Source organism: Bufo gargarizans, chromosome 3 (genome assembly GCF_014858855.1).
Source record: "Bufo gargarizans isolate SCDJY-AF-19 chromosome 3, ASM1485885v1, whole genome shotgun sequence".
Classification (NCBI taxonomy): domain Eukaryota; kingdom Metazoa; phylum Chordata; class Amphibia; order Anura; family Bufonidae; genus Bufo; species Bufo gargarizans.
The window spans coordinates 219,403,818-219,431,495 of NC_058082.1; the positions used below are offsets into that span (position 1 = coordinate 219,403,818).

General features: G+C 41.4%; 1 protein-coding gene across 1 annotated transcript in view; it reads right to left on the reverse strand.

Annotated features, from left to right (window-relative positions):
• Positions 1 to 27,678, reverse strand: part of COL4A2 (collagen type IV alpha 2 chain) — a 257,233-nt gene that overhangs the window by 79,853 nt on the left and 149,702 nt on the right. The window contains 15 exon segments of the mRNA XM_044284160.1: positions 291 to 454; positions 582 to 674; positions 1,660 to 1,806; positions 1,884 to 1,994; positions 7,098 to 7,164; positions 9,939 to 9,992; positions 10,722 to 10,766; positions 11,975 to 12,037; positions 20,512 to 20,556; positions 21,360 to 21,446; positions 23,699 to 23,746; positions 24,652 to 24,693; positions 25,128 to 25,163; positions 27,207 to 27,269; positions 27,348 to 27,383. Of these exon segments, the coding sequence (XP_044140095.1) occupies positions 291 to 454; positions 582 to 674; positions 1,660 to 1,806; positions 1,884 to 1,994; positions 7,098 to 7,164; positions 9,939 to 9,992; positions 10,722 to 10,766; positions 11,975 to 12,037; positions 20,512 to 20,556; positions 21,360 to 21,446; positions 23,699 to 23,746; positions 24,652 to 24,693; positions 25,128 to 25,163; positions 27,207 to 27,269; positions 27,348 to 27,383 (1,101 nt within the window).

Here is a 27,678-nt window from a genome sequence, read left to right on the forward strand (position 1 = left end):
GTTTTTTGAAAATCACCAGCCTGCCAGCGATGATCATTGGCTGGCAGGCTAGTGACGAAATACTCCTTGAACTTTTGCCGGCCGCAATGCGCATGCATTGCGGGCCGGCAAAAGATGACGCACAGATGCGTCGCCGAGGAATGAATCGACCGCCTCCGGACCGCGATCCTGCGTTAGGCGATCCGGAGGCGGTTAAGCAAATGTCTTGAAAATCATTACGATGTGGAATATTAACTTTTGCTAAAATGTATTATTTTCTTTCAATGAAACTAAAGATAAAGAAGCCTTACCTCTATACCTGGTGCTCCAGGCACACCAGGAACTCCTCTATCTCCCCTTTCTCCTTTACTACCAGATTCACCCGGTGAGCCTGGAAATCCTACAGGTCCAGGCTCTCCAGCAGGCCCTCTTGAAGCTTCATCACTAGAAAAGCATTTACATTCACCTTGTTCCCCTGAAGAGTATTAAAAAAAAGCTTGAGTTGCTCACCCATGGATATATTTTTGAGCCTCATTAAAAGTATTATTCAGTCGTTAAATAATTCAGAATGCAAAATATCACAGATTTCCTTTTCAAGTCACCTTTGTGTCCTTTTAAGCCAGCTAGGCCAGGAAATCCATTTTGACCATCTCGCCCCTGAGGTCCTGGCGAACCTTTGCGTCCAATGCGTCCACCTATAAATATATACATAGATGTAACACATGAGAAGCACCCTTAAAAATTATACAAATCATATATAGCTAATAACTAGTGTTTCTATGGAAAAATAAATAATTTAAATGTACTGTGGAGATTCGCTCTGGTAGACAGGGTGTGCGGACGCAGTACAGAGGCAAATTAGTTCTTAAATCAAAATTCCGTGTTTATTTACACATAAAGCAAAAACAAAACATCACTTTGCAGTCTTGGTGTTAGTTCACACAATGGAAAGTCCCATTTCCCTTACAGACGGGTCTCACCCCTACAGCACGGCATAAGCCTCAGAACCCAGAACACACACCTCCTGAGCTCCACTGTCAGACTGAGGTAATCCTCCCCACCTGGCAGTGCTGGCTGGTTTTTAGGCCTAGCAAAACCCGGCCTGGAATATGGGGAGTAGTCACCCACCCACCACTTTGACTACTCCCAGTAAGAGCCGTCCGTATCAGCTATACAGCCATACTAAGTATTAAGGTGTCAAACAACAACTGCTGCTGACACATAAAAAACGTCTCTTACTGCACGAGGCCAGGAACCTCGGTGACACATACCTATCATCCATGATGTAACTTCTTACAGTACGAACAACAATTTTCCTGACAGGAACATTCAGGAGTATAATCACTATATTTTATAGCTGCCTCTCGACACTTCATCTGCTAGTCAAGGTGACTGCCAACCATCACATTAAAAAATGAATGGACAGGTGACTGTGCGTACACCCAGCTCTCCATTCATATTTTTGTGAGCTACAGAAACAGGCAAGTTATCTGCCTCAACTGGCAGAAAGGGAGTTAGTAGATCCTAGATTTCCTAATAGACACAGGACTGAGAGGTGATGTTCCCATTTATCAGACATTTATTGAACATCTTGTGGAAGTGATGAGAAAACTACTTTCACAAAGAATTTAAAATCTGTGTTTTTGTGAAATTGAGAAACTACTAGTCATTTCTATTTACCAGGATATCCGGGTGATCCAGGAGATCCTCGTTGTCCAGGTTCTCCAGGTTCTCCATCAATTCCAGGTTGAAAGGCAGGAAAACCAGGATCCCCTTGATATCCTTTGTGACCTCTTTCACCTTTTAGGCCTGGATAGCCTGGTTGTCCTATATTTAGAAAGTTAAAACTGGTAGCATTGATGTAATAAGACCAGGAAGATAGTAAAATGATAATTAATATTTACCAGGGAATGGACTTGGCCTTCCCATTAAACCTGGAGGTCCAGTATCTCCTATATCGCCTCTTTCGCCATCTGACCCAGCATTTCCAGGGAAGCCAACATCTCCTTTTGATCCTATAAATATACATTAAAAGGGCCCACATATGTTAGGATTTTCGGCAAAGCAAATATCAAAGGTAATTCTTAACAGAAGGATAATGCAATCATATCTAAGGCTCCTATTACACATCCCGATGTTTGGTCAGGACCAGCACCAATAGACTGTAAATGTGTTGTGCTTGTTTGCAACAACCTATTACACTGGCCGATGCAAAGTACGTGGGGGAGGAATGACTGTAATGAGTCCTACATATAACTGTTCAGAATAGGCATCCCCGCCAATCAGCTGTTTGAACAGGAGGCAGCACCCATACGAGCACTGCTTCCTCTTCATGATTACACTGCACGTCGTCTCGCTTGTGTGTCATTCAAGTGAATGGAACAAGCACCTGTGCCGCCGAAACAATGTGCAGTGTAATCATGAACCAGAATCAGTGTTCGCATGAGCGCCACCTTCTCTTAAAACAGCTGGTCGGTGGGGAGTCAGGATTCAGACCCCCAAAGATCAGATATTGATGATGACCTATTTTGAGGATAGGTCATCAATACGTACTAGCTCCTATGAAAAATATTCTACATTTTTCAAACCAGCACCTGGATCTGAATACTTGTGTACTGTAATTGGATGTAATAAAAAAAATGAGTATAGCCAGTTTGCTATTCAATAAAATCTGTATAGCAGCACCTGCTGTTTCTCTGTAAACCTTGCTGGGCTGCTGCCACATGCACAGCCCTAACTTTTAACTGCCAACAACTGTATCTACTGTTAGAAGCTGTGTGAGGTACAGGGCTGGTTCTAGCTTTGTTAGAAAGGTATTAATTTGTCATGTACTATATGATGGCTGATTTTCATTTTTTTTACATTAATAATGGGAAAACTCTTTTAACTGCCATACAATTGTCTCAATTGCAGTACTACAGTAGCAAGAAAAAGTATGTGAACCCTTTGGAATTATATGGATTTCTGCACAAATGGGTCATAAAATGTGATCTGATCTTCATCTAAGTCACAACAATAGACAATCACAGTCTGCTTAAACTAATAACACACAAAGAATTAAATGTTACCATGTTTTTATTGAACACACCATGTAAATATTCACAGTGCAGGTGGAAAAAGTGTGTGAACCCCTAGACTAATGACATCTCCAAGAGCTAATTGGAGTGAGGTGTCCAACTGGAGACCAATCAATGAAATGAAATTGGAGGTGTTGGTTACAGATGCCCTGCCCTATAAAAAACACACACCAGTTCTGGGTTTGATTTTCACAAGAAGCATTGCCTGATGTGAATGATGCCTCGCACAAAAGAGCTCTCAGAAGACCTACGATTAAGAATTGTTGACTTGCATCAGAGGCGTACATAGGAATCACTGGGCCCCATAGCAAAAATCTGAATTGGGCCCCTTAACCCCGCCCACTACCCACCATGGCCCCTCCCACTTCCTGACCTTGCTCCTCCCATGCCACACCCCCATTAAATAAATTTATACATGACCTACAGAAACTGTTAGGGGTTTCCTGGGGGTGACCTGTCACATGGGATATCTGCTGCAGCCTGCAGGTCTCCTTATTTGGGGTGCCATGTTAGGCTACTTTCACACTTGCGTTCGGGTCTCCGCTTGTGAGTTCCGTTTGAAGGCTCTCACAAGCGGCACCGAACGGATCCGTCCAGCCCTAATGCATTCTGAGTGGATGCGGATCCGCTCAGAATGCATCAGTATGGCTCCGTCTGTCCTCCGCTCCACTCAGCAGGCGGACACCTGAACGCTGCTTGCAGCGTTCGGGTGTCCGCCTGGCCGTGCGGAGGCAAACGGATCTGTCCAGACTTACAATGTAAGTCAATGGGGACGGATCCGTTTGAGGTTGACACAGTATGGCTCAATTTTCAAACGGATCCGTCCCCCATTGACTTTCAATGTAAAGTCAAAACGGATCCGTTTGCACTATCATGAACAAAAAAAAATAATGTTTTTTTTTTTGTTCATGTTAATGCAAACGGATCCGTTCTGAACGGATCTAAGCGTTTGCATTATAGGTGCGGATCCGTCTGTGCAGACACCAGACGGATCCGCTCTGAACGCAAGTGTGAAAGTAGCCTTAAAGGGAATCTGTCACTAGCAATTTACCCCCAATTTTTTTTTCATGAATCCATGTTTAACAGAGTACCTGTTTTCCATCTGTCTTGTTCTTTTGATTGTGAGTCTTGTCATTTCTTCAAAAAATCGATTCTTATGATATGTAAATGAAGCTGTAAGGAGCCCAGAGGGGCGTTATTCTTTCTCCACGGTGCCCAGGAACGCCCCTCTGAAGTGCCGTGCCCGCCTAAGTTTGAAAACTAATAACGCCTCCAAGTTCATCTAAATCGCCTCCCAGAGGCGCGGCTAAGTGCTCAACACCCCCCTCCTCAGTGCCGCGCTCTGCGGCAAACACCCCGATCCTCCTCTCGCCGGCATCCCAAATCCCGCGCAGGCGCAGTGCCGTCAGTCATCTTATCATAGCGCAGGCAATCGCCGGCACTGCGCCTGCGCGGGATTTGGGATGCCAGCGAGAGGAGGATCGGATTTGGGAGGCGATTTAGATGAACTTGGAGGCGTTATTAGTTTTCAAATTTAGCCGGGCACGGCACTTCAGAGGGGCGTTCCTGGGCACAGTGGAGAAAGAATAACGCCCCTCTGGGCTCCTTACAGCGTCATTTACATATCATAAGAATCGATTTTTTGAAGAAATGACAAGACTCACAATCAAAAGAACAAGACAGATGGAAAAAAGGTACTCATGGATCCATGTTTAATAAAGTACCTTTTTTCCATCTGTGTTCTTCTTTTCCATGTCAGTCTTGTCCTTTCTTCTAAAAATCGATTCTTAGGATATGCAAATGACGCTGTAAGGACTGGAGCCCAGAGGGGCGTTTTTCTTTCTCCATGGTGCCCAGGAACGGTGCCCCTCTGAAGTGCCGTGCCCGCCTAAATATGAAAACTACTAACGCCTCCATGTTTAGCTGAATCGCCTCCCAGAGGCGCGGCTAAGTCCTCAACACCCGCCCCCCTCCTCAGCGCCGCGCTCTGCAAACACCCGATCCTCCTCTCGTCGGTGTCCCAAATCCCGCGCAGGCGCAGTGCCGGCGATTGCCTGCGCCTGCGCTCTGATAATACGGCTGAGGGCAACAGCTTCAACATCGTCACTGGGCTCGGCGCATGCCCAGTGACGATGTTGAAGCTGTTGCCCTCAGCGTATTATCAGAGCGCATGCGCAGGCAATCGCCGGCACTGCGCCTGCGCAGGATTTGGGACGCCGACGAGAGGAGGATCGGGTGTTTGCAGAGCGCGGCGCTGAGGAGGGGGGCGGGTGTTGAGGACTTAGCCGTGCCTCTGGGAAGCGATTCAGCTAAACATGGAGGCGGGGGGGAGGGCGGCGCGGCGATGAGTTGATGTTGGGGCTGGGCCCTGGGGAGAAAAGCAGCCGCATAGCCGGCTGCACGTCATGAGTGGGCGGGGCCTTATCTGCGCTACGGGCCCCCCAGTGCCGCGGGCCCCATAGCAGTGGCGTGGTCTGCCTCTATGGGCGGTACGCCACTGACTTGCATAAAGCTGGAAAGGGTTATAAAAGTATCTCCAAAAGCTTTGCTGTTCATTAGTAGGACAAATTGTCTATAAATGAAGAAAGTTTAGCACTGCTGCTACTCTCCCTAGGAGTGGCCGTCCTGTAAAGATGACTGCAAGAACACAGCGCAGACTGCTTAATGAGGTGAAGAAGAATCCTACAGTGTCAGCTAAAGACTTACAAAAGTCTCTGCAATATGCTAACATCCCTGTTAGCGAATCTACGATATGTAAAACACTAAACAAGAATGGATTTCATGGGAGGATTCCACAGAGGAAGCCACTGCTGTCCAAAAAAAACATTGCTGCAGGTTTACAGTTTGCACAAGAGCACCTGGATGTTCCACAGCAGTACTGGCAAAATATTCTGTGGACAGATGAAACCAAAGTTGAGTTGTTTGGAAGAAACACACAACACTGTGTGTGGAGAAAAAGAGGCACAGCACACCAACATCAAAACCTCATCCCAACTGTGAAGTATGGTAGTGGGGACATCAGGGTTTGGGGCTGCTTTGCTGCGTCAGGGCCTGGACGGATTGCTATCATCGAAGGAAAAATGAATTACCAAGTTTATCAAGACATTTTGCAGGAGAAAGTAAGGCCATCTGTCCACCAGCTGTAGCTCAACAGAAGATAGGTGTTGCAATAGGACAACGACCCAAAGCATAGAAGTAAATCAACAACAGAATGGCTTAAACAAAAGAAAATACGCCTTCTGGAGTGGCCCAGTCAGGGTCCTGACCTCAACCCGATTGAGATGCTGTAGCATGACCTCAAGAAAGCGATTCACACCAGACATCCCAAGAATATTGCTGAACTGAAACAGTTCTGTAAAGAGGAATGGTCAAGAATTACTCCTGAACGTTGTGCACGTCTGATCTGCAACTACAGGAAACGTTTGGTTGAAGTTATTGCTGCCAAAGGAGGTTCAACCAGTTATTAAATCCAAGGGTTCACATACTTTTTCCACCTGCACTGTGAATGTTTCCATGGTGTGTTGAATAAAAGCATGGTAACATTTTCACATTTTAAGACCAATTTGTGCAGAAATCCATATCATTCCAAAGGATTCACATACTTTTTTTTGCAACTGTATATAAGGGTTTATATAAGGCCTCTTTTCCATCTCGCTTTTTCCATCTCTTTTAGTTTTGGCATATACAACCTATAAGAACATATTCTTGACATTTATCTTTGTTTTCTATGGACCAAAGGAATGTCAGTGTATTTCAATGTGGAATACAATTTTCCTGCAATATGTCAAGAATACCTTGTTTGTGTGCTTGCTATATGTTTACGTACTTTTTGGTGTGTTTTTTTTTTCAATTTAAATAAAACATTTTTCCAGCTGTGAATAATGAAAGAAAAAAATGTTGTCTTTCTATTATTTCAAGGTTATGCAGACATTTGCAAATGCAGGCCGTTTCTGACATTCTTCGGTACACTTTAATGACAATATGAAAAAATAAAATGGTAACAGTTTTTCTCAATGTGATTGTCAGAAAAATTTATTTTACCTTTTTGCGTTTCTGGATGTGTAGCATAGGTAATAGGTCCTGGAGCACCTATTCCACCACGTTCTCCCTAAATATTGATATTAATTAAGTATTAATTAAAATATTTGTGCTGACAACAGTAACAAACATTATGTGCTTAGTGTCATACAAGAAAGAAGTACTTGTTCTTTATATAAACCCCTTTAAGGCTGGGTTTCATAACACCGTTATCTATTTCCATTGTTCTGCTCCATTGAGGAGCAGAATAATGAAAATAACAGAAGTCCCAGATTTGGCACATAATGGAAATAAGGGCAGCTGAACAGACTCTGTTCCGTTTCCATTTTTTTTTCAGGGACAAAAAAGTTCTGTATGAAGAGCTTTTTTGTCTGGTCTTTTTGATGGAATTTGCGATGGAGACCCCAAATGGAGCCTCCAACGCAGAGTTTTTTTAAAACTATTTATTATTACAGAGATGCGATGTAAAAATTGTGATCTCATTAGTTTGCAGAGTTCTACAGCTTTCCCAACCAGTGGCTGTTATTTTAACTTACATCAAGGTATTCTTACTTCTGTCTGTTGTTTTGCAGTGTAAAGGAATCACAGAGCTTTAGGCAACAGATACTGACTAATCCTTCAGTTTGTTCTACTCTATGAAGTTTATTAATTGTCTGTAACAAGAAAGGGGATTTCCAGAAAACAAAGTTCCCTTTGAAATGTCACTTTAATCAGACAGCTAATAAACCTATTTTATTTTCCTTTGGCTGTATCCTGCTAGGAGTTAACACACACAATAAAGATGGTAGATGTGAAATATCCTGATGTAAATACATTCACCATTATACCTCCTGTGTCCCTTTCATCTGCTAGATAAGAATTACATATGGTTTAGTTAACCACTGTAACTCGAGTCGTTTGTACTTTATTTTACATGTGCCCATAAAACATTAACCACAAAAAGCTGTCCCTGAGCTTAGATCTAGAGAATCACATTTACATACAAACAGAAGATTGGCGGCACAAAAAGACCATCTAGTCTACCCTTATATTATTTCATTTTTTATCTTAGGATAGACGTGTGCTTATCCCAGGCATGTTCACATTCACCTACTGTAGATTTCCCAACCACATCTGCTGGAAGTTTGTTCCAAGCTTCAATCACTCTTATAATATTTTCTGACCTTGCTCCTCATCTTACCCCCAGGTAGTTTCAGATTGTGTCCCATTTTCCTTTTGTTTAGCTTCGTATTGAGAACACTTCCCTTCTGAACACTTCTGAACCTTATTTAAACCTTTAACATATTTAAAGGTTAAATTTCGGGCCGCACTATACCACTCAGCATTTCCTACACCTGGGACGCGCATTAAATAGAGGGCCCTGGGGGGGTACCACCCGTTGCACATTATTTAACATTTGGAAACATTCAACTGCAGTTTCCATTGTTTGAGCCATTTATCTAGTGAAGCTAAATCTTTTTCCAATTTAGGAATATTAACCCTATTAGACACTTTTGTGTCATCTGGTAAGAGGCAAACCTTACCTATCAAACCTTCTCCTATGTCGCCTACAAAAATATTAAAAAATAATAGAACCCAGGACGGATCCTTGAGGTACACCACTTGTGACTCTTCTCTCCTCAGAATGTACTCCACTTTATCCATATGGGAATGCTAGAACCTGTCTCCTCAGGCTAAAGTCTGTGTCTCTGTGTTTAAGCCTCCATTGCTTTAAATGGGGAAAATATGGATCAGTATTAGAAGTTAACTGATGAATATGGGACGTTTCATTGTGTCCCTCACAGCATATACATACTGTTGAGCTTAAAAAATTATTTTAAAACCTAAAGGTTATCAGTTCTTAAAAAAAGCTTACTTGACATATCAATCATATATCTGTTTTAGTCTAATGTGCTTTTCATTTTTATATGTATATTCACTAAACAGATTCTGTTAAATTTCCATTTTCACTAGTAACTGATGCACACATAGAAGGCCCATATTTCCTTACTTGTCAGCTTTGCTGTGTAGACTGGGGCAGTATCAGCAGTCATTTAATTATCATTAGACGGTGACAAAATATGAGGATATTTGGCAGAGATAGACAATAATAGGGAGGTTCGCAAGGGGAAGAGAACCATGGAGTAACTTTGCATAGATTTTTTGTGTTTGGCTGCTCTAGCATAACCAAGCAATCGATTGTAGGATCAGTTATGGTATATTTCATAGAGGTCTCCAAAGGAGGTAAATACAAGAAAATGAGAAGTAGACACGGCACATTATGTTGTCATAGTCATTAGGTCACATTTACTATTGCAAATGTGCCAGATTTATGGTGCACATCCCTTTTGCCATATTTCTACTCTTTTCTACCATGCTCGAAAATGGGGTGTAGATTACAGAAGAGTGAAAAATGGGGTAACATAGGCCATGATTAACGGACCTGAGTAGGTCAGGATTGCATAAGTGGGATGGATATCTGTTTTTCACTTTCTAACAAAGAAGATTTTAATCAAAAAGATTTTTAATAGTTCTACAGCTCTGAGTGCCAGACTGTAGCCTTTGGATTCTCATCTGAATAATATGCAATGCCTACCAGCAAAACATAACTTTCTTTTTTTCAATACATTTTTATACATTTATGTCCAGCAATAACGCTGGATCTACATGGTGACTTTGGCTCTGACACAGATTACACACTCAAAGTTAGAAGTGTATGCTTGTATTGTAACTAGGAAAAGTAATTAGGGCCACGTTGTGACAACCATAACCCGACTGAAGAGTTTTACAGACGTGAGTAATGCACTATACATAATACTGATTAAAGGGACATTTATTCTAATGAGAATGCAAATATCAACCTACCTTCATTCCTCTAAAGCCAGGTGTCCCTGGAAAACCACTTATTCCAGGCAGTCCCTGTTACAGAAGAAAATTATGAAAATAATGAACTTGAAATAAAGTAGATAAATTAAAGGAAACAGTGAAAAACTGTAAAGTGCCCAGCTTCATGTCAGGCATTTATCAGGAATTATTATTGGCATGGCACATTTGTTGATGTTTTTGATGTCATAGGTAACAAAATGCTGTGACAAGATGTTACTGTAAAATATATATTTAAACACTAAAACATTTACATACACAGGTTTTCTGTTTTGTTGCATTTTAGGGTCAGTGGCAATAACTTTGAAACTTTGTGATTCCAGCCTTCCCAAATACAGCCTTTCCTATATGACTAGCATATGCAGACTACACAGAAGGGGACATGGTTTATTAAATATAGCATTCAGCACAGAATATCAAGAAAAGGCTATATTGGTAAGTGCCGTATAGTCATCTCACATACACATTGGTCACAGGTACTGTAGCCAGAAAGTGGTCAACCCCTTTAACTGAAGCAAAAAATGTATCAATAGGGAAGATGGATAATAGGACTGCTTCATGTTCCTGTAAATTATTGTTCTGCTACTTGTACCTGTTCAGTTCTTCTAAAACCACAACTCCCAGCATGCTATTAATTTGTGGGTGTCAGGACATGCTAGAACTTTTAATATAACAACAGCTGGGGTGAGACTTACTGCTGTCTATATTACACAAAATAAATATACATTAATAAGTATAGTTTGTACTGAGACTACTTAAGCTTACATCATTTCCGGGGTCACCGGGCTGTCCATCGCTGCCAGAAAAACCCTACAACAAAAATGAGTTATTATAAATTGGACACTTTGGTGGAGATCAGGCTGTGAGTATCAAGGTTAATGTGAAACAATTTGGAGGGCAGTAGAGGGAGACATAGGTGGAAGTACTGGAAGGAGACAAAAGACTGAAGCTGTTTGTTCCGTGGAAGACATTTGCATACTAGAATGACCCCTAAATATACAGTGTGACCAATATTTAAGTTGTTTTCTCTGAACATTTCTTAGCTTTTCATTTGCTGGGAGCATGTGCTGTACAGCTGTTTGAGTAGGCAGTGGCGCTCCTGCAGCCTTCTCGCAGCTTTTCCTATGCCAGTGACGACACTTTCATCCGTTACGTGGCCGAGGCACAGCTCAGCCCCATAGAGGTAAATGGGGCTGAATGCAAAACCAAGCACAGTCGCTATACAATGTAAGGCGCTGTGCTTGGTTAGCACAGAGAAGACCGTGGTGCTCACAGGAGCTTCACTGCCTTCTCAAACAGCTGGTCATCAGGGGTCAGCGGGGGTGTCGTGCCCCCACCGACCAAATTCTGATGACCTATCCAGAGCATAGGTCATCAGTTATAAAATGTTGGAAAACCCTTTTAAAGGACTAGTAATGAAATTAATAGACTAACCATAACATTTTGGGCTTCTGCATTATTCTTATTTGTAAACCTGTATAATTGTACAGAGCGGTTTTTACATAAACACCATCTGTGGAATAGACTTCCTCAGGACTTGGTCACAGCAGGAACAGTAGACTAATTCTTAAAAGTATAAAACATAAATGCTTATGAAAACGTGTAGAAATCTGAGTCTCACTTCCTTCTGGGATTCACGTCTCCACCTATCCCTTGGTTGAACTTGATGGACGTTTGTCTGTTTTCAACCGTATTAACTATTTAACTATGTAACCATACCTAAGTATTAGGGATAATGGCAATATATAAGACATACAGAAGCACGTGCTGTAGAAAATCACTTCTGTATCCAGGATAGATCAAGGATAACATGCCCAGGACATGCTCCTCCAGTGCTCACACTACCTACCTCACATGCCCCACAATCACTGTGGAGGAACAGAAGTATAACAAGGTGTATATCTCTGTTATGATGTCTACATTTCCCTTAAATCTTTTTATTATTTGAACAGAAAACAGATGCAATAAATAAGACAAAGGATACAGCAATCATCAAAATCATTCAATATATTTTGTACCCTTGCTCCGGGGAAACCCATTACACCGTCTTCTCCCTTTTCTCCGTAAAAAGCCCTTTGTCCCTAAAAACAGAAAAGTAATATCTGCATATTAAAAATATTCGAACAGTAAAATAATATAATTATTAGTACTATTATTTTTACCCAATCACAATGTAACATTTTAAAATACAAACTTTAGGTCTGGCAAGAAAAGCCAAGGAGATAAGGCCAACAAGATGGTGGTTCTTCAGAGACTTGAGGATATGTGAGTAAAAGATTAAATTTAATCCATGTTGGGCTTTAAAATGTATATTGTTAGTAAAAATGATACTTACTTACACAGGTTAATTTGGAGAGGATTGGATTTGGAGTTGTATGCATAGGAGGCTATTATAAGTTTGCGATTTATGTGGGTTGGTCACAAAAGGGTTGTGCCGTTTGGGCTTGTGGTCTCATTAAGACTGGATTATATAAGAAGGGGGGGGGGGGGTGGTGTTATGGACTTTACATGTCTGATCCAGGAAAAGAGCAAGTCAAACATGAAAATATATAGTATTCATTTGTATTTTCTAGGTTTATTTGTGGCTGATCTTAGGAGAAGGGGGTATCAGTGTTCAGTCATAGTTACCTAGATTTTTCAGTAACATCACAAAACTTTCTATATTTACTTGGAATGTGAACAGAATCTCAGCTGAGAGAGATAAAATATTACAACACCCGGGACCCCTGCCGATCAGTTGTTTGAGAAGGTTCCGGCAATAGCAGTAGCGCCACAGCCTTCTCTCAGCAAACCAAGCACAGGGCCGTACACTGTATAGTGGCTGTGCTTGGTATTGCAGGTCAGCTCATTTCACTTCAATGGGGCTCAGCTGCGCCTAGGCCATGTGACCAATGAACGTGATGTCACAAAGCCTAGGAAAAGCTGAAGAACTCTGCAGAGCTACTGTGAGAACCGCAAAGGTCTGCTTTCTCACGTTTCAGCGTTCCTGTGTCCTGATCTGTACATGCTCCTCTGTCTCATCCTTTGGTACTGCACTGTCTCTTCTGGTTACGGCTCGGCCTGCTGACCACACCTGCACCTCTTTTGTCTAGCACCGGTACCACCTGGGGTATTGTAAAGAATGAGGAGTTCACTTAGACAACACCCTTAGAGGAGCTTGGCCACATGGCACAGTGGATCCACTGATTGTTACAGAGGGCATTATATCTGTTGCACACAATTTCTTTCATAACTAGGTGTTACTGTGCCTAAATAGTTTGGTGACAGATAAACAGGGGACATTTTTCGGTGTCATCTTGTGATAATTTTTTTTTTGCCGTCTCCCAGTCTGTCAACAGATACGATTTTGGCATCTGCAGTTAAGTGGTTATAACTTCTTGGATCCAAAGTAAAACCTAGTGAGGTATCTGATGGGTTAAAGGGGTTGTCCGATTTATGGAAAAAAAAGATATAGCACTGTAAAGTCATATTTTATTGCGGTTTTGGGACATTTGAGCTCATACTAGAACCAGATGAGCTGCTTAACCCCACTTACCAGCTCTATTACACTACTGCTGCCTCGATAAAATAAAATAGCAATCCAACTTAAAGTGAACTTATGTGTTACATCACTTAGTGTGAATTAATAAAAGGGTCTTACTTACCTATTCCTACATTGATTGTTTTGTTCCTTTTTAGCATTCCTCTCTTTTTTTGTGATTTGGTTTTATATGTTCTAAAGACCTTTTTGTTGTGTATTAGTGGCAAAAGATAAATATATTTTCTGTTTAGCGGTGCAGTTACAGTGTATATGCTCTAAAGTCCTTTTTTGTGTGTATTAGTGGGAAAAAAGGGCTTATTAGCTGTTGTGTGGTGAAGTGAGAAAATTACAGACTTTTTTGGGGTGTTTTAATTTCCTTTTTATTTATTTATTTGATCTAACAGTATGTCAGACAGAGAAGTGTCAGGCCCCGCACAGGGGAGTGGCAGAGGCCTAAATGTTTCTGGCGCAGGCAGAGGTCGCAGCACAGTAAGGGGCCGTGGCAGCAGGGGTCACTTCGAGAGGCCTGAGCTTCCAGTGTCAGCTAGTGGTCGTGTCTTGAACAGCAACCCAGCCTATCTTGAATGGTTGACTCGATCTTCGATTTCGTCACAAGTGACATCAGACACCCCCAGCCAAGAGTCAGTGGGTTCGTCAGACACAACCCTTAATTGGCATGGCCCGGGAGCAGGCCCTGTGCTCTCATCTGTCCTCAACCTGCCTCTGTCCTTTTCTGTTCCCTCAGCCAGAGAAGTATTGTATTCTGTGGGCTCAGCTCTACGCCATCAACTTGGCCAGGTGATGCCGCTTCCGTCCCCACGTTCTCACGCCGATGGTCCTGCGACAATATCCACCTCTGCCTCCTCATTCTCCAGCATGTCCTCAGCCTCCACTGCAGGGACAATTCACAGGGCAAGGCGGTGTCACGCTGTTCTGCACCTCGTTTGCCTGGGCAAATGGAGTCACACAGGGGAGGAACTGCTCTGTGTCCTTCATCAAGAAATCGAATCCTGTCTTTCTCCGCAACAACTCAAAATCAGAACCATGGTGTCCGACACCGGAAAGAACATGGTGTCGGCGCTGCGTGAAGGAGGGTTGAGTCATGCCATCAATCTGGTTGTCAAGCAGTTCCTTCCACCCATCTGCAAAACATCCTAAAAATGGCCAGGAAACTTTGCATGCGCTTCAGCCACTCGTACACCGCAAAGCACACCCTCCTTTAGCTGCAGCGGCAGAACGGCATCCCCCAACATAGGCTGATATTCAACATTTCAACCCGTTGGAATTCCACCCTCCATATTTTGGACCGACTATACAAACAGAGAAAGACCATAAATGATTCTTGATGATCCAAGCACACAGGAGTTCTCCCCTGTGTAACTTCGATGACAGCCAGTGGCAGCTCATGCGTGACACCTGCCGTTTGCTCAGGCCCTTTGAGGAGGGCACGTTATTTGTCAGTCGCCAGGACTACAGGATGAACTATGTAATTCCACTGCTTCATGTCCTGGAACAGATGCTGGTAAATTTGGCTGGTCAGGGGACTGGAAACGTGGCACCTAGATCTCACGGCCACATGAGCCCTGTGGGGGCTGAACTAGGGGAGGAGGAGGACATTAGAGCACAAGCAATGTGTAGCTAAATGGGGGGCTTTTATACACAGGAGAGGAGGAGCAGCCAGAGGAGCTACAGGGCGATGAGGAAGAGGAGGCAGAGGAACCAGACTGCAGTATGCAGTGGAGATGGAGGCAGGGAGTCCCTCCGAGTCACTTGCACAAATGGCCTGATGCATGCTCACTTGCTTGCGTAGTGACAGCCGAATTCTCACCATTCGGCAGAGGGATGACTTCTGTCTCTCCACCTTGTTGGACCCTCGCTACCGGTCAAAAATGCATCCTATGTAGTCAGTTAGACGCTGCCTATCTGCGCCATCATCCATCCTCTCGCAGGTCTGACCAGGGGGGCCCTCTGCGCTCATGTTCCTCTGCCATGGCTGCTGTGGCAGGGTGGGGGGGGGGGGGGGGTAGGTGCAGTTCCAGCTCCATCAGTAGCAACTTGAGTCTAGAGTCGCTGATGAGCGCATTGTGAAGAAACTACTCACCAGCAGCTAGACATAGAGCAGAACCTGAACCAGCAGGTGGTTGCATACTTGGAATGCACACTGCCAGTCGCCATTGAAGATCCGCTGGACTACTGGGCAGCCAAACTGGATTTATGGCTGCAACTGGCTGAGTTTGCCCTAGAAAAGCTGTCCTGCCCAGTCAGTAGTGTGGCATCAGAGCGGGTATTTAGTGTGGCTGAGGCCATAGTTACCGCAAGAAGAACTCGCCTGTCCACCCAAAATGTGGAGAGACTGACCTTTGTCAAGATGACTACAAGAAAATTTAGAGTAGCACATTTATATACATAGTCACAGGTGCATATCCATCAAGCAAACATGGTTGATAAAAGAAATGGCTGCACAACATTTCACATACAAACAATAGAGCTAAGAAATGGGGATCATTCTAAATTAAAGTGGTATTATACCTACTATAAATGGAAAATAGAAGCTCTTTGCGCACATTTTTGATCAAAGGTGTGTCGGGCCCATCTACCATGCTTCAAGGTGACACACCTTTGATCAAAAATGTGCGCAAAGAGCTTCTATTTTTCCATTTATAGTAGGTATAATACCAATTTAATTTAAAATGATCCCCATTTCTCAGCTCTATTGTTTGTATGTGAAATGTTGTGCAGCCATTTTTTTTATCAACCATGTTTGCTTGATGGATATGCACCTGTGACTATGTATATGAATGTGCTAGTCTAAATTTTCTTGTATTATATATTGAGGGTAGCGCCTCTTTTAGACTGAGCAATGCCCATTTGCCTGGGGCTTCTGAGCAGAGTATAGCTGTAGCCAGGGGCGTAACTATAGGGGAAGCAGGGGAAGTGGCTGCTCTGGGGCCCTGACCCCGAAGGGGCCCATCCAGGAGGAGGAGGACTAAAATATTTTGTCAGGGCCCCCTCAGCTGCCAGCCCTGGTCTGAGAGAGAGATATTTACTAGCCACAGGATGGGGAGGTATGAATGGAAGGGGTTGCGAAAAAATTACTGGGGGAGGGGGGCCCCATTCAAAAATATGCTGTGGGTTCCCAGTCATTTCTAGCTACGCCACTGGCTGTAGCTGGTTCCTACACTGCCCTGAAAATGTAGTTTTAGGTAAGTCCAAGAGAAGCGGTATATTAGTGTTAGGCACCCATCGGCGGAAGCAACCTTGACGCCTGGTAGATGGGCCCGACACACGTTTAATCAAAAATTTTCGCAAAGAGCTTCTATTTTTCCATTTATAGTAAGTATAATACCACTTTAATTTAGAATGATTCCCATTTCTCAGCTCTATTGTTTGTATGTGAAATGTTGTGCAGCCATTTTTTTGTCAACTATGTATGCTTGATGGATATGTGCCTGTGACTATGTATATGAATGTGCTAGTCTAAATTTTCTTGTAGTATATATTGAGGGTAACATCTCTTTTAGACTGAGCAATGCCCATCTGCCTGGGGCTTCTGAGCAGAGTATAAATGTAGCTGGTTCCTACACTGCCCTGAAGTTTAGGCTTAGGTAAGTCCAAGAGAGTCCGTATATTAGTGTTAGGTACCCATCTGCGGAAACCACCTTAATGCCTGGTAGATGAGTCCGACACATGTTTGATCAAAAATGTGCGCAAAGAGCTTCTATTTTTCCATTTATAGTAGGTATAATACTACTTTAATTTAGAATGATCCCCATTTCTCAGCTCTATTGTTTTTATGTGAAATGTTGTGCAGCCATTTTTTTATCAACTTTGTCAAGATGAATCAGGCGTGGATCAGCCAGGATTTCCACCCACCAACGCCTGAGACTAGATCATCCATGGTGCCACACCAACACTTTAACAAAAGGGACTGGTTTCTTCTGACTTCCTGCCTCAGCTACTATTCTGATGCTGCCACCCGCCTGATGCCACACATCTGATGCCAAGTGCTCGTTTTTTCACCCACCATCTTCAGTTGGTTCTGGTATTGCCACCCACCTCCCCACTCTGTCACCGGGTCACTCTGTGGTCTCCTGATGCTGCTGCCACCTCCAGACTATGTCACCTTGCCACTCTGTGGACTCCTCATGCTGCTGCCACCTCCACACTATGTCAACTTGCCACTATGTGGTCTCCTCATACTGCTGCCACCTCCACACTATGTCACCTTGCCACTCTGTGGTCTCCTCATGCTGCTGCCACCTCCACACTATGTTACCTTGCCACTCTGTGGTCTCCCCATGCTGCTGCCACCTCCACACTATGTTAATTTGCCACTCAGTGTCCTCCTTATGCTGCTGCCACCTCACCACTATGTCATAGGGACACTCTGTGGACTTCTCATGCTGTTCCTACCCTCCCCACTTCATGACTAGGCCACTAGTTTTCCTTTTGGCCTGGCTTTGACCCTTCTTTTGATCTGTCAGAAGGAAGGAAAAATTAGACGCACAACAGATCCTGTCTGTGTAGCAGCTGTAGGCCTGTATGGTCCCATCAGAATCGGCTTGTGATTTGATAGCCAAAAGCAGGAGTGGGTACAAAACACAGAAGACATGGAAATATTCCATTCACGTGTCATCTCTGTTTTGGATATACTCCTGTTTTTTTTTTGCATTAGCAATACTGATGGATTACTGACCAAATGCTGACCGAGTGAAGGCGGATGCTCAACAGACAGGATCCGTTTTTTGGGGGTTATTGTTCTGACGGATAGGAGGAAGGGCAAAATAATCAGTGACGTCAACACAAACTTACTGCTGACACCCTCTCCACTCTGTTGGGGGGCTCTACTTGTATAAGTGTTTAATAGAACAGGTTCTGTAGACATCTATGTGGAATCAGCTGACGATAGTGTAAAAGGAGTATACTTCTTCTTAGCACTAACATAGACCAGTAAGGCTGAGTTCATACTTGAGTTATTTGGTCAGTTTTGGCCCCGTGACTGCCCAAATAAGTGAAGTGTGCAGTGATTCTAAGAGCGACGCCTGTCATCTGAATGTCATACTGACTCACAGTATTATTTTACTACCAGAGCAGACTCCCTGGGCCAGATTTATCATTACTCTGACAGCTCACTCCACTTTCACATATGGCTAAAGTCAGTTTTAGCCAAGTCAGATTTATAATCGGCACTTAAAGACTGTAATAAATGTGGTTTGACGGTAGCAGTTTATCCGTCAGTAAGCAGCTTTGCAAAAGTCGAAAAAATGTTCTATTAAAAAGTCTCATAAGATAAGCATGGTCCTCACTGGAGTGAAATTGCGACTTTTTTGCGACTTTTTAAATAGTCCCAATAGTAAATCTGTCTAGAGATTTATTTACATAAGAAAACACGCCCACTTTCAGAAAACTGGCGAGCATAGTGCAGAGCAGAAAAAAGTTGCAAATTTGTGCGCAGTTTTAGCGTTTGCGCATTTTTTTGCGACTTTTTCACTCCATTATTCTGACTTCAGCTAATGATAAATCTGGCCCCCTATGTTCTACACCACTATAAAGGCTCTCTGCAGTCAGGAAAAAGCTGTTTTTTAACGTGATTCGCAGCGAATAAATTTGGATTGAACCAAATTTTTTCAAAAAATTTGTCGAACTGTCCGAATTGAATTTTTGAAAAATTCGGTCATCTGTACTGAGATTGTTCATTTAGTTCTATTAGTAGCTAAAAGTGTATTTTTAAACAATAGGTTGAATTATAATGACAAATATTGCCAATGTTTGTGGAAGCTGATGCTTCTTGAAAAACTGAATACAACACAAGCTCACGGTCTAGATCTATGGAGACTGAATGCTTGATGGGGTCTTTATGTTGAGAAGGTGTTTGATTCAGTGGGTTAAAGATGGTTAATAGTAATCTGAATAATAGATGAGTTAGCTATATGGTTGATATGAATGAAGGAGGAGGTCTGGACTGACACCTGGGAAAGGGTTTGTGGTAGGGAAGAGGAATAATAAGAGATAGCTATATCAATGCTGTTGATCAGATTTAATAATGATTGGTATGTATTTTGTAAAAAATAAATAAAAAAATATATATATTTAATTTTTTTTTATAAAAAACAAACATTACTGGTTAAAGATACTGTAACTTCGGCGCTGGTTGATGATGGCTCTTGTTTATTTTGCTAGAGATGACGTGCCATGCAATCGTGCAAACTCTGCAGCCAATGACTGGCTTCAGTGGTCATGCTCCATGCATGCAACCATCACTGCTAAATCCAGTGTCACATGGATGTACATCATGTTAGAATGCCATCTTGTACTGCATGTCATCGCTCTTTGACAATAAAATAAAGACCAGTGGTGACCTCCAGATCATCAGTGCTGGTGTAGGGGATTCAGAGTAAGGTTTGTTCTACTTCATATACTTTCTGCAGTTAGTTCAATTTACTAAACTCCTGGCCAACACCGGTAGCTGTAATTGTGGAGGTTAAAAGTGAAATATAAAACTGTTTACAAGCACCTTTTTTCCCCAGCAAAGTTATAATTTGATGAATCCCTTTGTAAATGGATTACATAATTCATTTAAATTATAAATATGTTTGCTTGAGAAAAGTAGTTAACAGCATAAAAAAAGACAACAGTTCAAATATTCATTCGTAAAAAAAAAAAAAAGTCTTCCTTTATTAAGACCGGAGTTTTAGACGTCAGTCTTAATACACCTGCGCTGGTGCTTGATGCGTCTAACTTATGTAGAGGTGCCGGCTTGTACATAACATAGATGCATCCACCTCTGGCCTTAATCTATGTCAGCTCCCTTGCTGGTGTAGATTTAGATAATTTTCTATGCCTAAAACAGGCATAGAAAATGATAAACGAGAAAGGCCGGCCAGGCCGCCCCCTTCCAGACCACCAGACCGCCCCCAAGGCACACCCCTTTAAAAAAAAAAAAAAAGCCAACGTGACTTGGAAGGGGAAGAAGTCGCAGATACAGCTGCAAATTGGCGTATATATATATTCATAAATGACCCCCAAAATTCTTACTTTTAATCCAGGATTTCCTTTTTCCCCTTTCTCACCGGTTTCTCCCTATAAAGCATTAAGAGGAGACATTTATTAAGGAAATATGTGAGAGCAAATGCATATGTGTCCCTCTTGTCAATTTTGCACATCTACAGTCTGGTCTCTTGAACTGACAAGCTATATATTACATTGGGATTTATAGGAAACTAGGAAACCATATTTACATATGCCCGCTCTACTTCTACCTACTGATGCTTAAAAACTCTATGGTATATTCACATACAACAGATTTGTGGTGTTTTTGCAATAAAAATCTGTTCCATATATCCACGTGAGTTTATTTCTACTTTAACAGTTTGTATCAAAGAAGTCAGATGTTCAGCAGTGTTTAGCACAGGACTGAGAGTACAGCTATACAGCGCCACTGTGAAGCAGCTGAGACATGGCACAGAGGTATTCAAACCAAACTGATTGCTTATTCAATGTTTATTGTGTTTTTACTGTTCAATGGTAACCCACAAAACCACATGGTCATTAGCTATGAACTGTGAAAAAACTGTGGAATACCCCCGCAGCTTAAATGGCAATGTGATACAATCTGCACTGGCTGTACCCTGACAACAGATTAGAGGAAAGGCTGTTTTGGCAGTAGTCAAAGCATATCGTGTGTAGATCATCTGTAGATCATATGCAAATTAGCTATCTTTTCAAAAATAAACAAAAGCTGAGCATCTAACACCACCAGAGACATTTAGGATTGAGACATAATTTAGGATTATAGCTAAGCCAGTACCACATCCATAATTCAATGACCTACTAGGTTAAATTTTAAAGTACCAATGCAATTTGAAATTAAATTAGGTTCTTACCAGATAATCTATTAAGGATATATCAGATGGCTCGACCAACTCTTCATGGCATGGTGCACCTGTGGGTCCTAGATCTCGTGGCTCACCCTATAGAAACAGGAAAACATAGTGTTGTTTGCCTCCAATGTCAGACTGAGGTGCCTAGGGCCCACCAGTGAAATTCATTCTGGTTGCCCAATGTACAGCTACATGCAAGTATTACCCGATCTCCATCCGCAAATCCCTAAAATTGCATCAACACACATTTCTTTCACTTCTAGCATACTGCTTAGCCTGTGCCCTAGACTCTTCTGTCCTGGAGACCCTGTCAGTATCCTGCTGTCTGACTTCTGCCTTGGAGGATTACCCTCGTAGCCATGTGAGCAAGTTACACATCCTCACACAGTGGCAGGCAGCAGCAAGACCCTACAAGATGATTGATTATGGGGGGTCTCTTCAGCAACTTTGAGAAGGCAGGTTCCTGAGAAAAGAGGATAGTGGCTGGTCTGCCTCTGTACCTAGAAGTCTCCTACGCCACCTAGTTCATCTATAATAATAAACTGGGTAGTTTGTTAAATAATCCACCCAGGTTTCATGTGGATGCATAGACTGATTGAGATGCATATTCTGCTTTTCAGTATATAGTGCAGTCAGTCTAAAGTGCCATGTGCCACTTGTGCAAGGGGTGGAGAAGTAGGGGCCCGCTGGGGGATTCACCTGTTCCCCTGTGGCCTAGTCCGAACCCATTTCCCTCTGTTTTGTTTTGCGAATATATAATTCAGAATGAGTAATCACATAACAGGCAATTTTGTGTAAGAGATTATGAGACTTTTTTTGATTGTGAGAAAAAACTGCTTCTCATGTTTTCCATTAAGATAACAAAGAGGTTTAAAAAAATAAGGCACAGATGGACATAGGTCTGACAAAAAAATGTTCCACATGACAGCAGATGTGCTGCTGATGCAAGGCTGGTAAATACATGCCTTCGGCGCACACACAGAATGACTGATGGGCACAGATCTAGGGGCTCTTTTCAATGAATGCTGCATTAAAGGGAAGGTGTGCCTTTAGCAGATCTACACTGGTAGCACAATAGCATTATGAACCATTCCCTCAGGTACTTCTATTACCCAAAGAGATCCCTTTACCAATAATTGAATAGTAAGACAAGGCAGCTCTGCTATCCAAGGGGCAGCAGAAGAATACAGGTGCCAACTATGCAGCATTTATTCTTTTTGAAAGGACAGGCTATCTCCATTGGCAGTATAAAGGCATCTGTTTTTTCGCTTATGGTCTCAGATGAGCAGTTACAGGGAATATTTCCTGTGGCTGCTTTCCTTTCTTATGAATATTACTCCTACTCAGAAAAGGTTTCATGAAGATAACAGTGGCATGTTGAGGTACTGATCCTTTTAAAGAGATTTTATGAGAGTTCAATATTGATCCTTAGCATAGGTAATCAATATCTGATTGGTGGTGGTCCAACACCCAGCACCCCACAAATCAGCCGTTTGAAGAGGCTGCATCGCCCTGGTGAGCACTTTACGGTGATCTCAGGTTCGATCATATGACCTAGATACAGCTCAGTCCTATTCAGCATAGCCGCTATACAATGTATGGTGCTGTGCACGGTAAACTGTGCAGAAGGAACAGCTGATCTGTGGAGGTGCCAGGTGTCAGACCCCCACCTATCTGATACTGATGACCTATCCTCAGGATAGCTCATCAATATTAAACTCCTGCAAAACCCCTTTAATGTTTCTCCATTTATTTCCATGAATTCATAGGGATGGAAGAGAATGTTTATAACATAAGATGGTATACTGTACTATTCATATAACACAGATGACTTCTGCTATGCATAAAATATATAATTGTTTTACTACTATTAATAATAATGATGCGGTTTACATTATAACCTAAATGTTGATTCCCACTTCTAAAGGAAGCATATTTCAGTTCATGGCATCTTTTATTCTTGTTGCTCCCATTTCATGAGACATTCAACAACAGCGAAGTTCTGACATTCATTCCCCCCTAGTAAGTGTTCTATTAGAGTCACTTTTAAAGCACCTGGCACTTAGGGTTTGGGAAATGTATGCTAAATAATAAAACAAAAGGGAAGTTCCATTGAAATGCAATTTTCGTGGCAAATGTGGCATCTATTAAATACACATGGGATTTTCAGACCATGACCTGGATAATAGGCTAGCTTGATAAGGGCATGTACAGGAAAATTTAAAACATATAACTCAAACAAGAAAATTAAATGTAACAGATTCATTATAACATCAGGCAGAAAAAAGTGTACAGAAATCATAAAAGAGGAATAAAAGCATAAACAAAGATGATCTGATTACTGTTATCTGGCATGGAAGGCCTGGGGGTCCGGGGCTGCCTTGTTCACCCTGTAAATATAAATATGGTGGGAATAACTTAAAGAAGTAAAAATCTCATAAAAGTGATGTTTCTTTTCATATTCAGAAAGGTTTTGTTGGGTTATCAATAAGCACTCCTTGTCTTTAGTAACAGCAACCTCTCAAAACCATAAACAGACTCAAATAAGACTCAAAACCATGAACAGAAAAAGAGTAACCTTAATATTCTAGGAAAAATAATAAAATAAAGAACGAAACATTAGAAATAAAAGTATAGCACCATTAGATATTCTCTGCAATATTTTTTTAGATTGCTTTATAATAGGCTAAGATTTACACTACAAATACATCACAGTCAAGGCCTCATTTGGATACAAGAAAACAGTGTTCTCCAGTATTAGTTATAATGTTATATATATCGTTAACTTGTGCCCCAATCAGCCAAAAATTAAAATCTATTGTGAAGCCCCTCCTGTGCCAACAGCCCTAATCTTTTAATGCATGGACTCCACAAGTCCTTTAAAGATGTCCAGCATTACGTTTTCACCAATTTGTGCTACAGTAGCTCAGCCTTCGCTTCCCATATGAACCAATGAGTCTTGGAGACCCAAGAACCCATCAACGATTCACCTTGGCAAACTTTTGATAGGTACTAACCACTGCATACCAGGAAAACTCCACAAAACCTGACCTTTTTGAGCTGCTTTGACAGGTGCCATTGTCATGAGATAAACAATGTCATTCAATTCCTATGTCAGTAGTTTCAATGTTTTGGCTCATTGCTATATATGTAGGATATTTTTGACATTCTGACCTCACCTGCTTTCAGTAAATAGTTTGTTTTGACATAATCACTACTTCATATTTCTTATTGGTAATATTTTATATAACAATTTTATACATCCAATTTTCTTGCATAAGAAAATGTTGTTTACCTGTTCTCCCTTCGGTCCATAAAATCCAAGGCCTTTACTGCCCTTCATAAAAAAAGAAAATGTATATTAAGGTATAATGAAGAAAGAGAGGCTCCTTAACATTTATGTTTATTTTAATATAGTAAATCTGTAATCTTTTTATGTCACACACATACTGTAGTTCCCATATAGCTAAAACCCAAAAAGTAAACCAAAATAGAACACAAAAGCTACCCCACTTTTAGTAATTTCAATTTATGACTTATTTAAAACAATGTCAATATGCTCTATAACCTCCAGAACAAGAATTTTTAAGATGTGTACTAAGTTATAAATTGTTAGTTATCTTTACTGTATTTCTACTACATCAACAATTTAATTATAGTGTTTATATAAGGAAAAATAGAGTGCCAGCGACTGAAGAGGCGATCCACCGACTATACAATCTATAGTGTTTATATAGATATATATGTAAAGTGTATCTTTATGAAACCTACTTGTGGTCCTTGTGGTCCTGGAGGGCCTGGAGGTCCCTGTAGAGATATTCAATGGTAAGTTATACTGAACAATATTTGAATTCTACCATAATTCTGTATTAAGCATAGCTCTGTATTTGCTATAACTATGAATTCTATACATGACTCTTCATAAGATATTGTTATGGTGACCAGTCTCTTATCATATTACCTTAGATATCCATAAACAGAGAATTTCATGTAGACTATCTTAAATTTAGGAATACACATAAAAGTATATGTGAAAATCAATTTAAACATACAATATCTGCTAATACAGTGCATTCGGAAAGTCTTCGGACCTTTTCACATTTTGTTGTTGCAGCCTTGCGCTAAAAAAATATCTTTTTTTCCTATCATTCTGCACTCCATATTCCATAGTGCCGCAATAAAAAAATAAGCTAGAAATCTTTGCTAATTTATTGAAAAGAAAAAACTAAAATCTTGCATTGACATAAGTATTCAGACCCTTTACGCGGTGCTTATTTAAAGCACTTTTTGGCAGAAATTGCAGCCTCCAGTTTTCTTGGGTATAATGCCACAAGGTTTGCCCACTCAGATTTGGGGCATTTCTGTCATTCTCTGCAGATCCTCTCAAGCTCTGTCAGGTTGGATGAGAACAGTTGGTGGACAGACATTTTCAGGTCTTTCCAGAGATGTTTGATTGGGCTCAAGTCAGGGCTGGGCCACTTAACTGTGTTGTCTTGGCTGTGTGCTTAAGGTCATTGGCTTTTTGGAAGGTGAACCTTTGGTTCAGTCTGAGGTCCAGAGAACACTGGATCAGGTTTTCATTAGGAATATCTTTTTACTTTGCTCCATTCTGCTTTCCCTCAAGCCTGACCAATCTCCCAGCCACTGAAAAACATCCCCACAGTATGCCACTACCACTACCTGCCACTACTAAGCTTCACTGTAGGGATGGTATTGGGCACTGCCTGGTTTCCTCCAGACATGACACTTTGAATTGAGGCTAAAAAGTTAAATCTTGGTTTCATACGACCAAAGAATCTTGTTTATCACAGTTTTTTCTTCTTTCTGGTAACTCTACTAAAAAGCCCAGATTGGTGAAATGCTGCAGTGTTGGTTGACCTTCTGGAAGTTTCTGTACATAGGATCTTTGGAGCCCTGCCAGTCTGGCTAATAGGTCGTTGGTCATCTGTCTTACCCACGCCCTGCTACCCCAATAATTTGTGGGGTGGCCAGCTCTAGGAAGAGTCCTAATTGTTTGAAACCTTTTCTTTTTAAGAATAATGGAGGAGGCCGCTGTACTCTTGGCAACTGTTAATGCAGCAGAAATTTGTTGTACCTTTCTTCACATCTGTGCCTCCACACATTTATGTCCTTAGGATCTACAGGCATTTCTTTTCTCCTTATGGATTGTTTTTTTCTCTGATATGCAATGTCAGCTGTGAGACCTTATTTAGACAGGTGTGTGTATATATCCAAATCATGTCCAATCAACTGAATTTACCACAGGTGGACTCCAATAAAGGTGTAGAAACATCTCAAAGGTGGTCAAGAGAAATAGTAGGCCCCTAAATTTAATGTGTAATAGTAAAGAGTCTGGATTATGTCCATGCAAAACTTGTTTTTCCTTTTTAATAAATTAGTAGAAATTTCAAAAACTCTGTTTTCACTTTCTCATTTTGGGGTACTGAATGCTCATTGATGGGGGAAAATGTGATTTTTTTATTTTTGCATACGGCCGTATCATAAGAAAACGTGAAAAACGTGAAAGGGTCTGAAGACTTTCTGAATTAATTGCATCTCTACTAACAGTTATCCAGTTAGCAGTAATATATGATGTGCTTTTGGTATATAGGTCAGAAGCACTTTTTGCTGTATACAAACACAAGACAAGATAACCGAGTGCGATAACAGAGTGCCGCTCTGGCAAACATTGCCTAATAAACAACATACTGTATATCTGTTTCATATATTATTTGAAAATAAAGCAAGAATATAATACTTTCAATCTTTTACAAATTTTAATTAGGCGACTCATCTAGTAGTTTTATATTGGAATATCTTTTATTGTCCGTTTGGTTGGAATGCACTTACAGGATATCCAGGTTGACCCATTGGGCCAATGAATCCCATAACTCCAGGAGATCCTCTGGGACCCTGCAAAAGTCAAAAGATTATAAATGTACAGCCATAAACAGGAATAAGAATGTAAATTCTGTAAATATTATTACTTACGGGAACTCCAATAATTCCTAGTTCACCAGGATCCCCCTGAAAGAAAAAAAGAAAAAAACATCAAGCCACATTAATCCCTTATGGCCACAGCCTATTTTAGTCTTAATGATGCAGTATTTTTTTTTCATTGTTGCACTCCAAAAACATTCGATTTTTATTTTTCCATCGATATAGCTGTATGAGGGTTTGTTTTTTGCAGAATAGTTTACATTTTTCAATGGAACCATTTTGGGGTACATATAACTTATTGACTAAGTTTTATAATTTTGGCAGTATTTAATTTTGTTTTTTATTCTGCGGGTTAGTACAGTTATGGTGGTACCAAACCAGT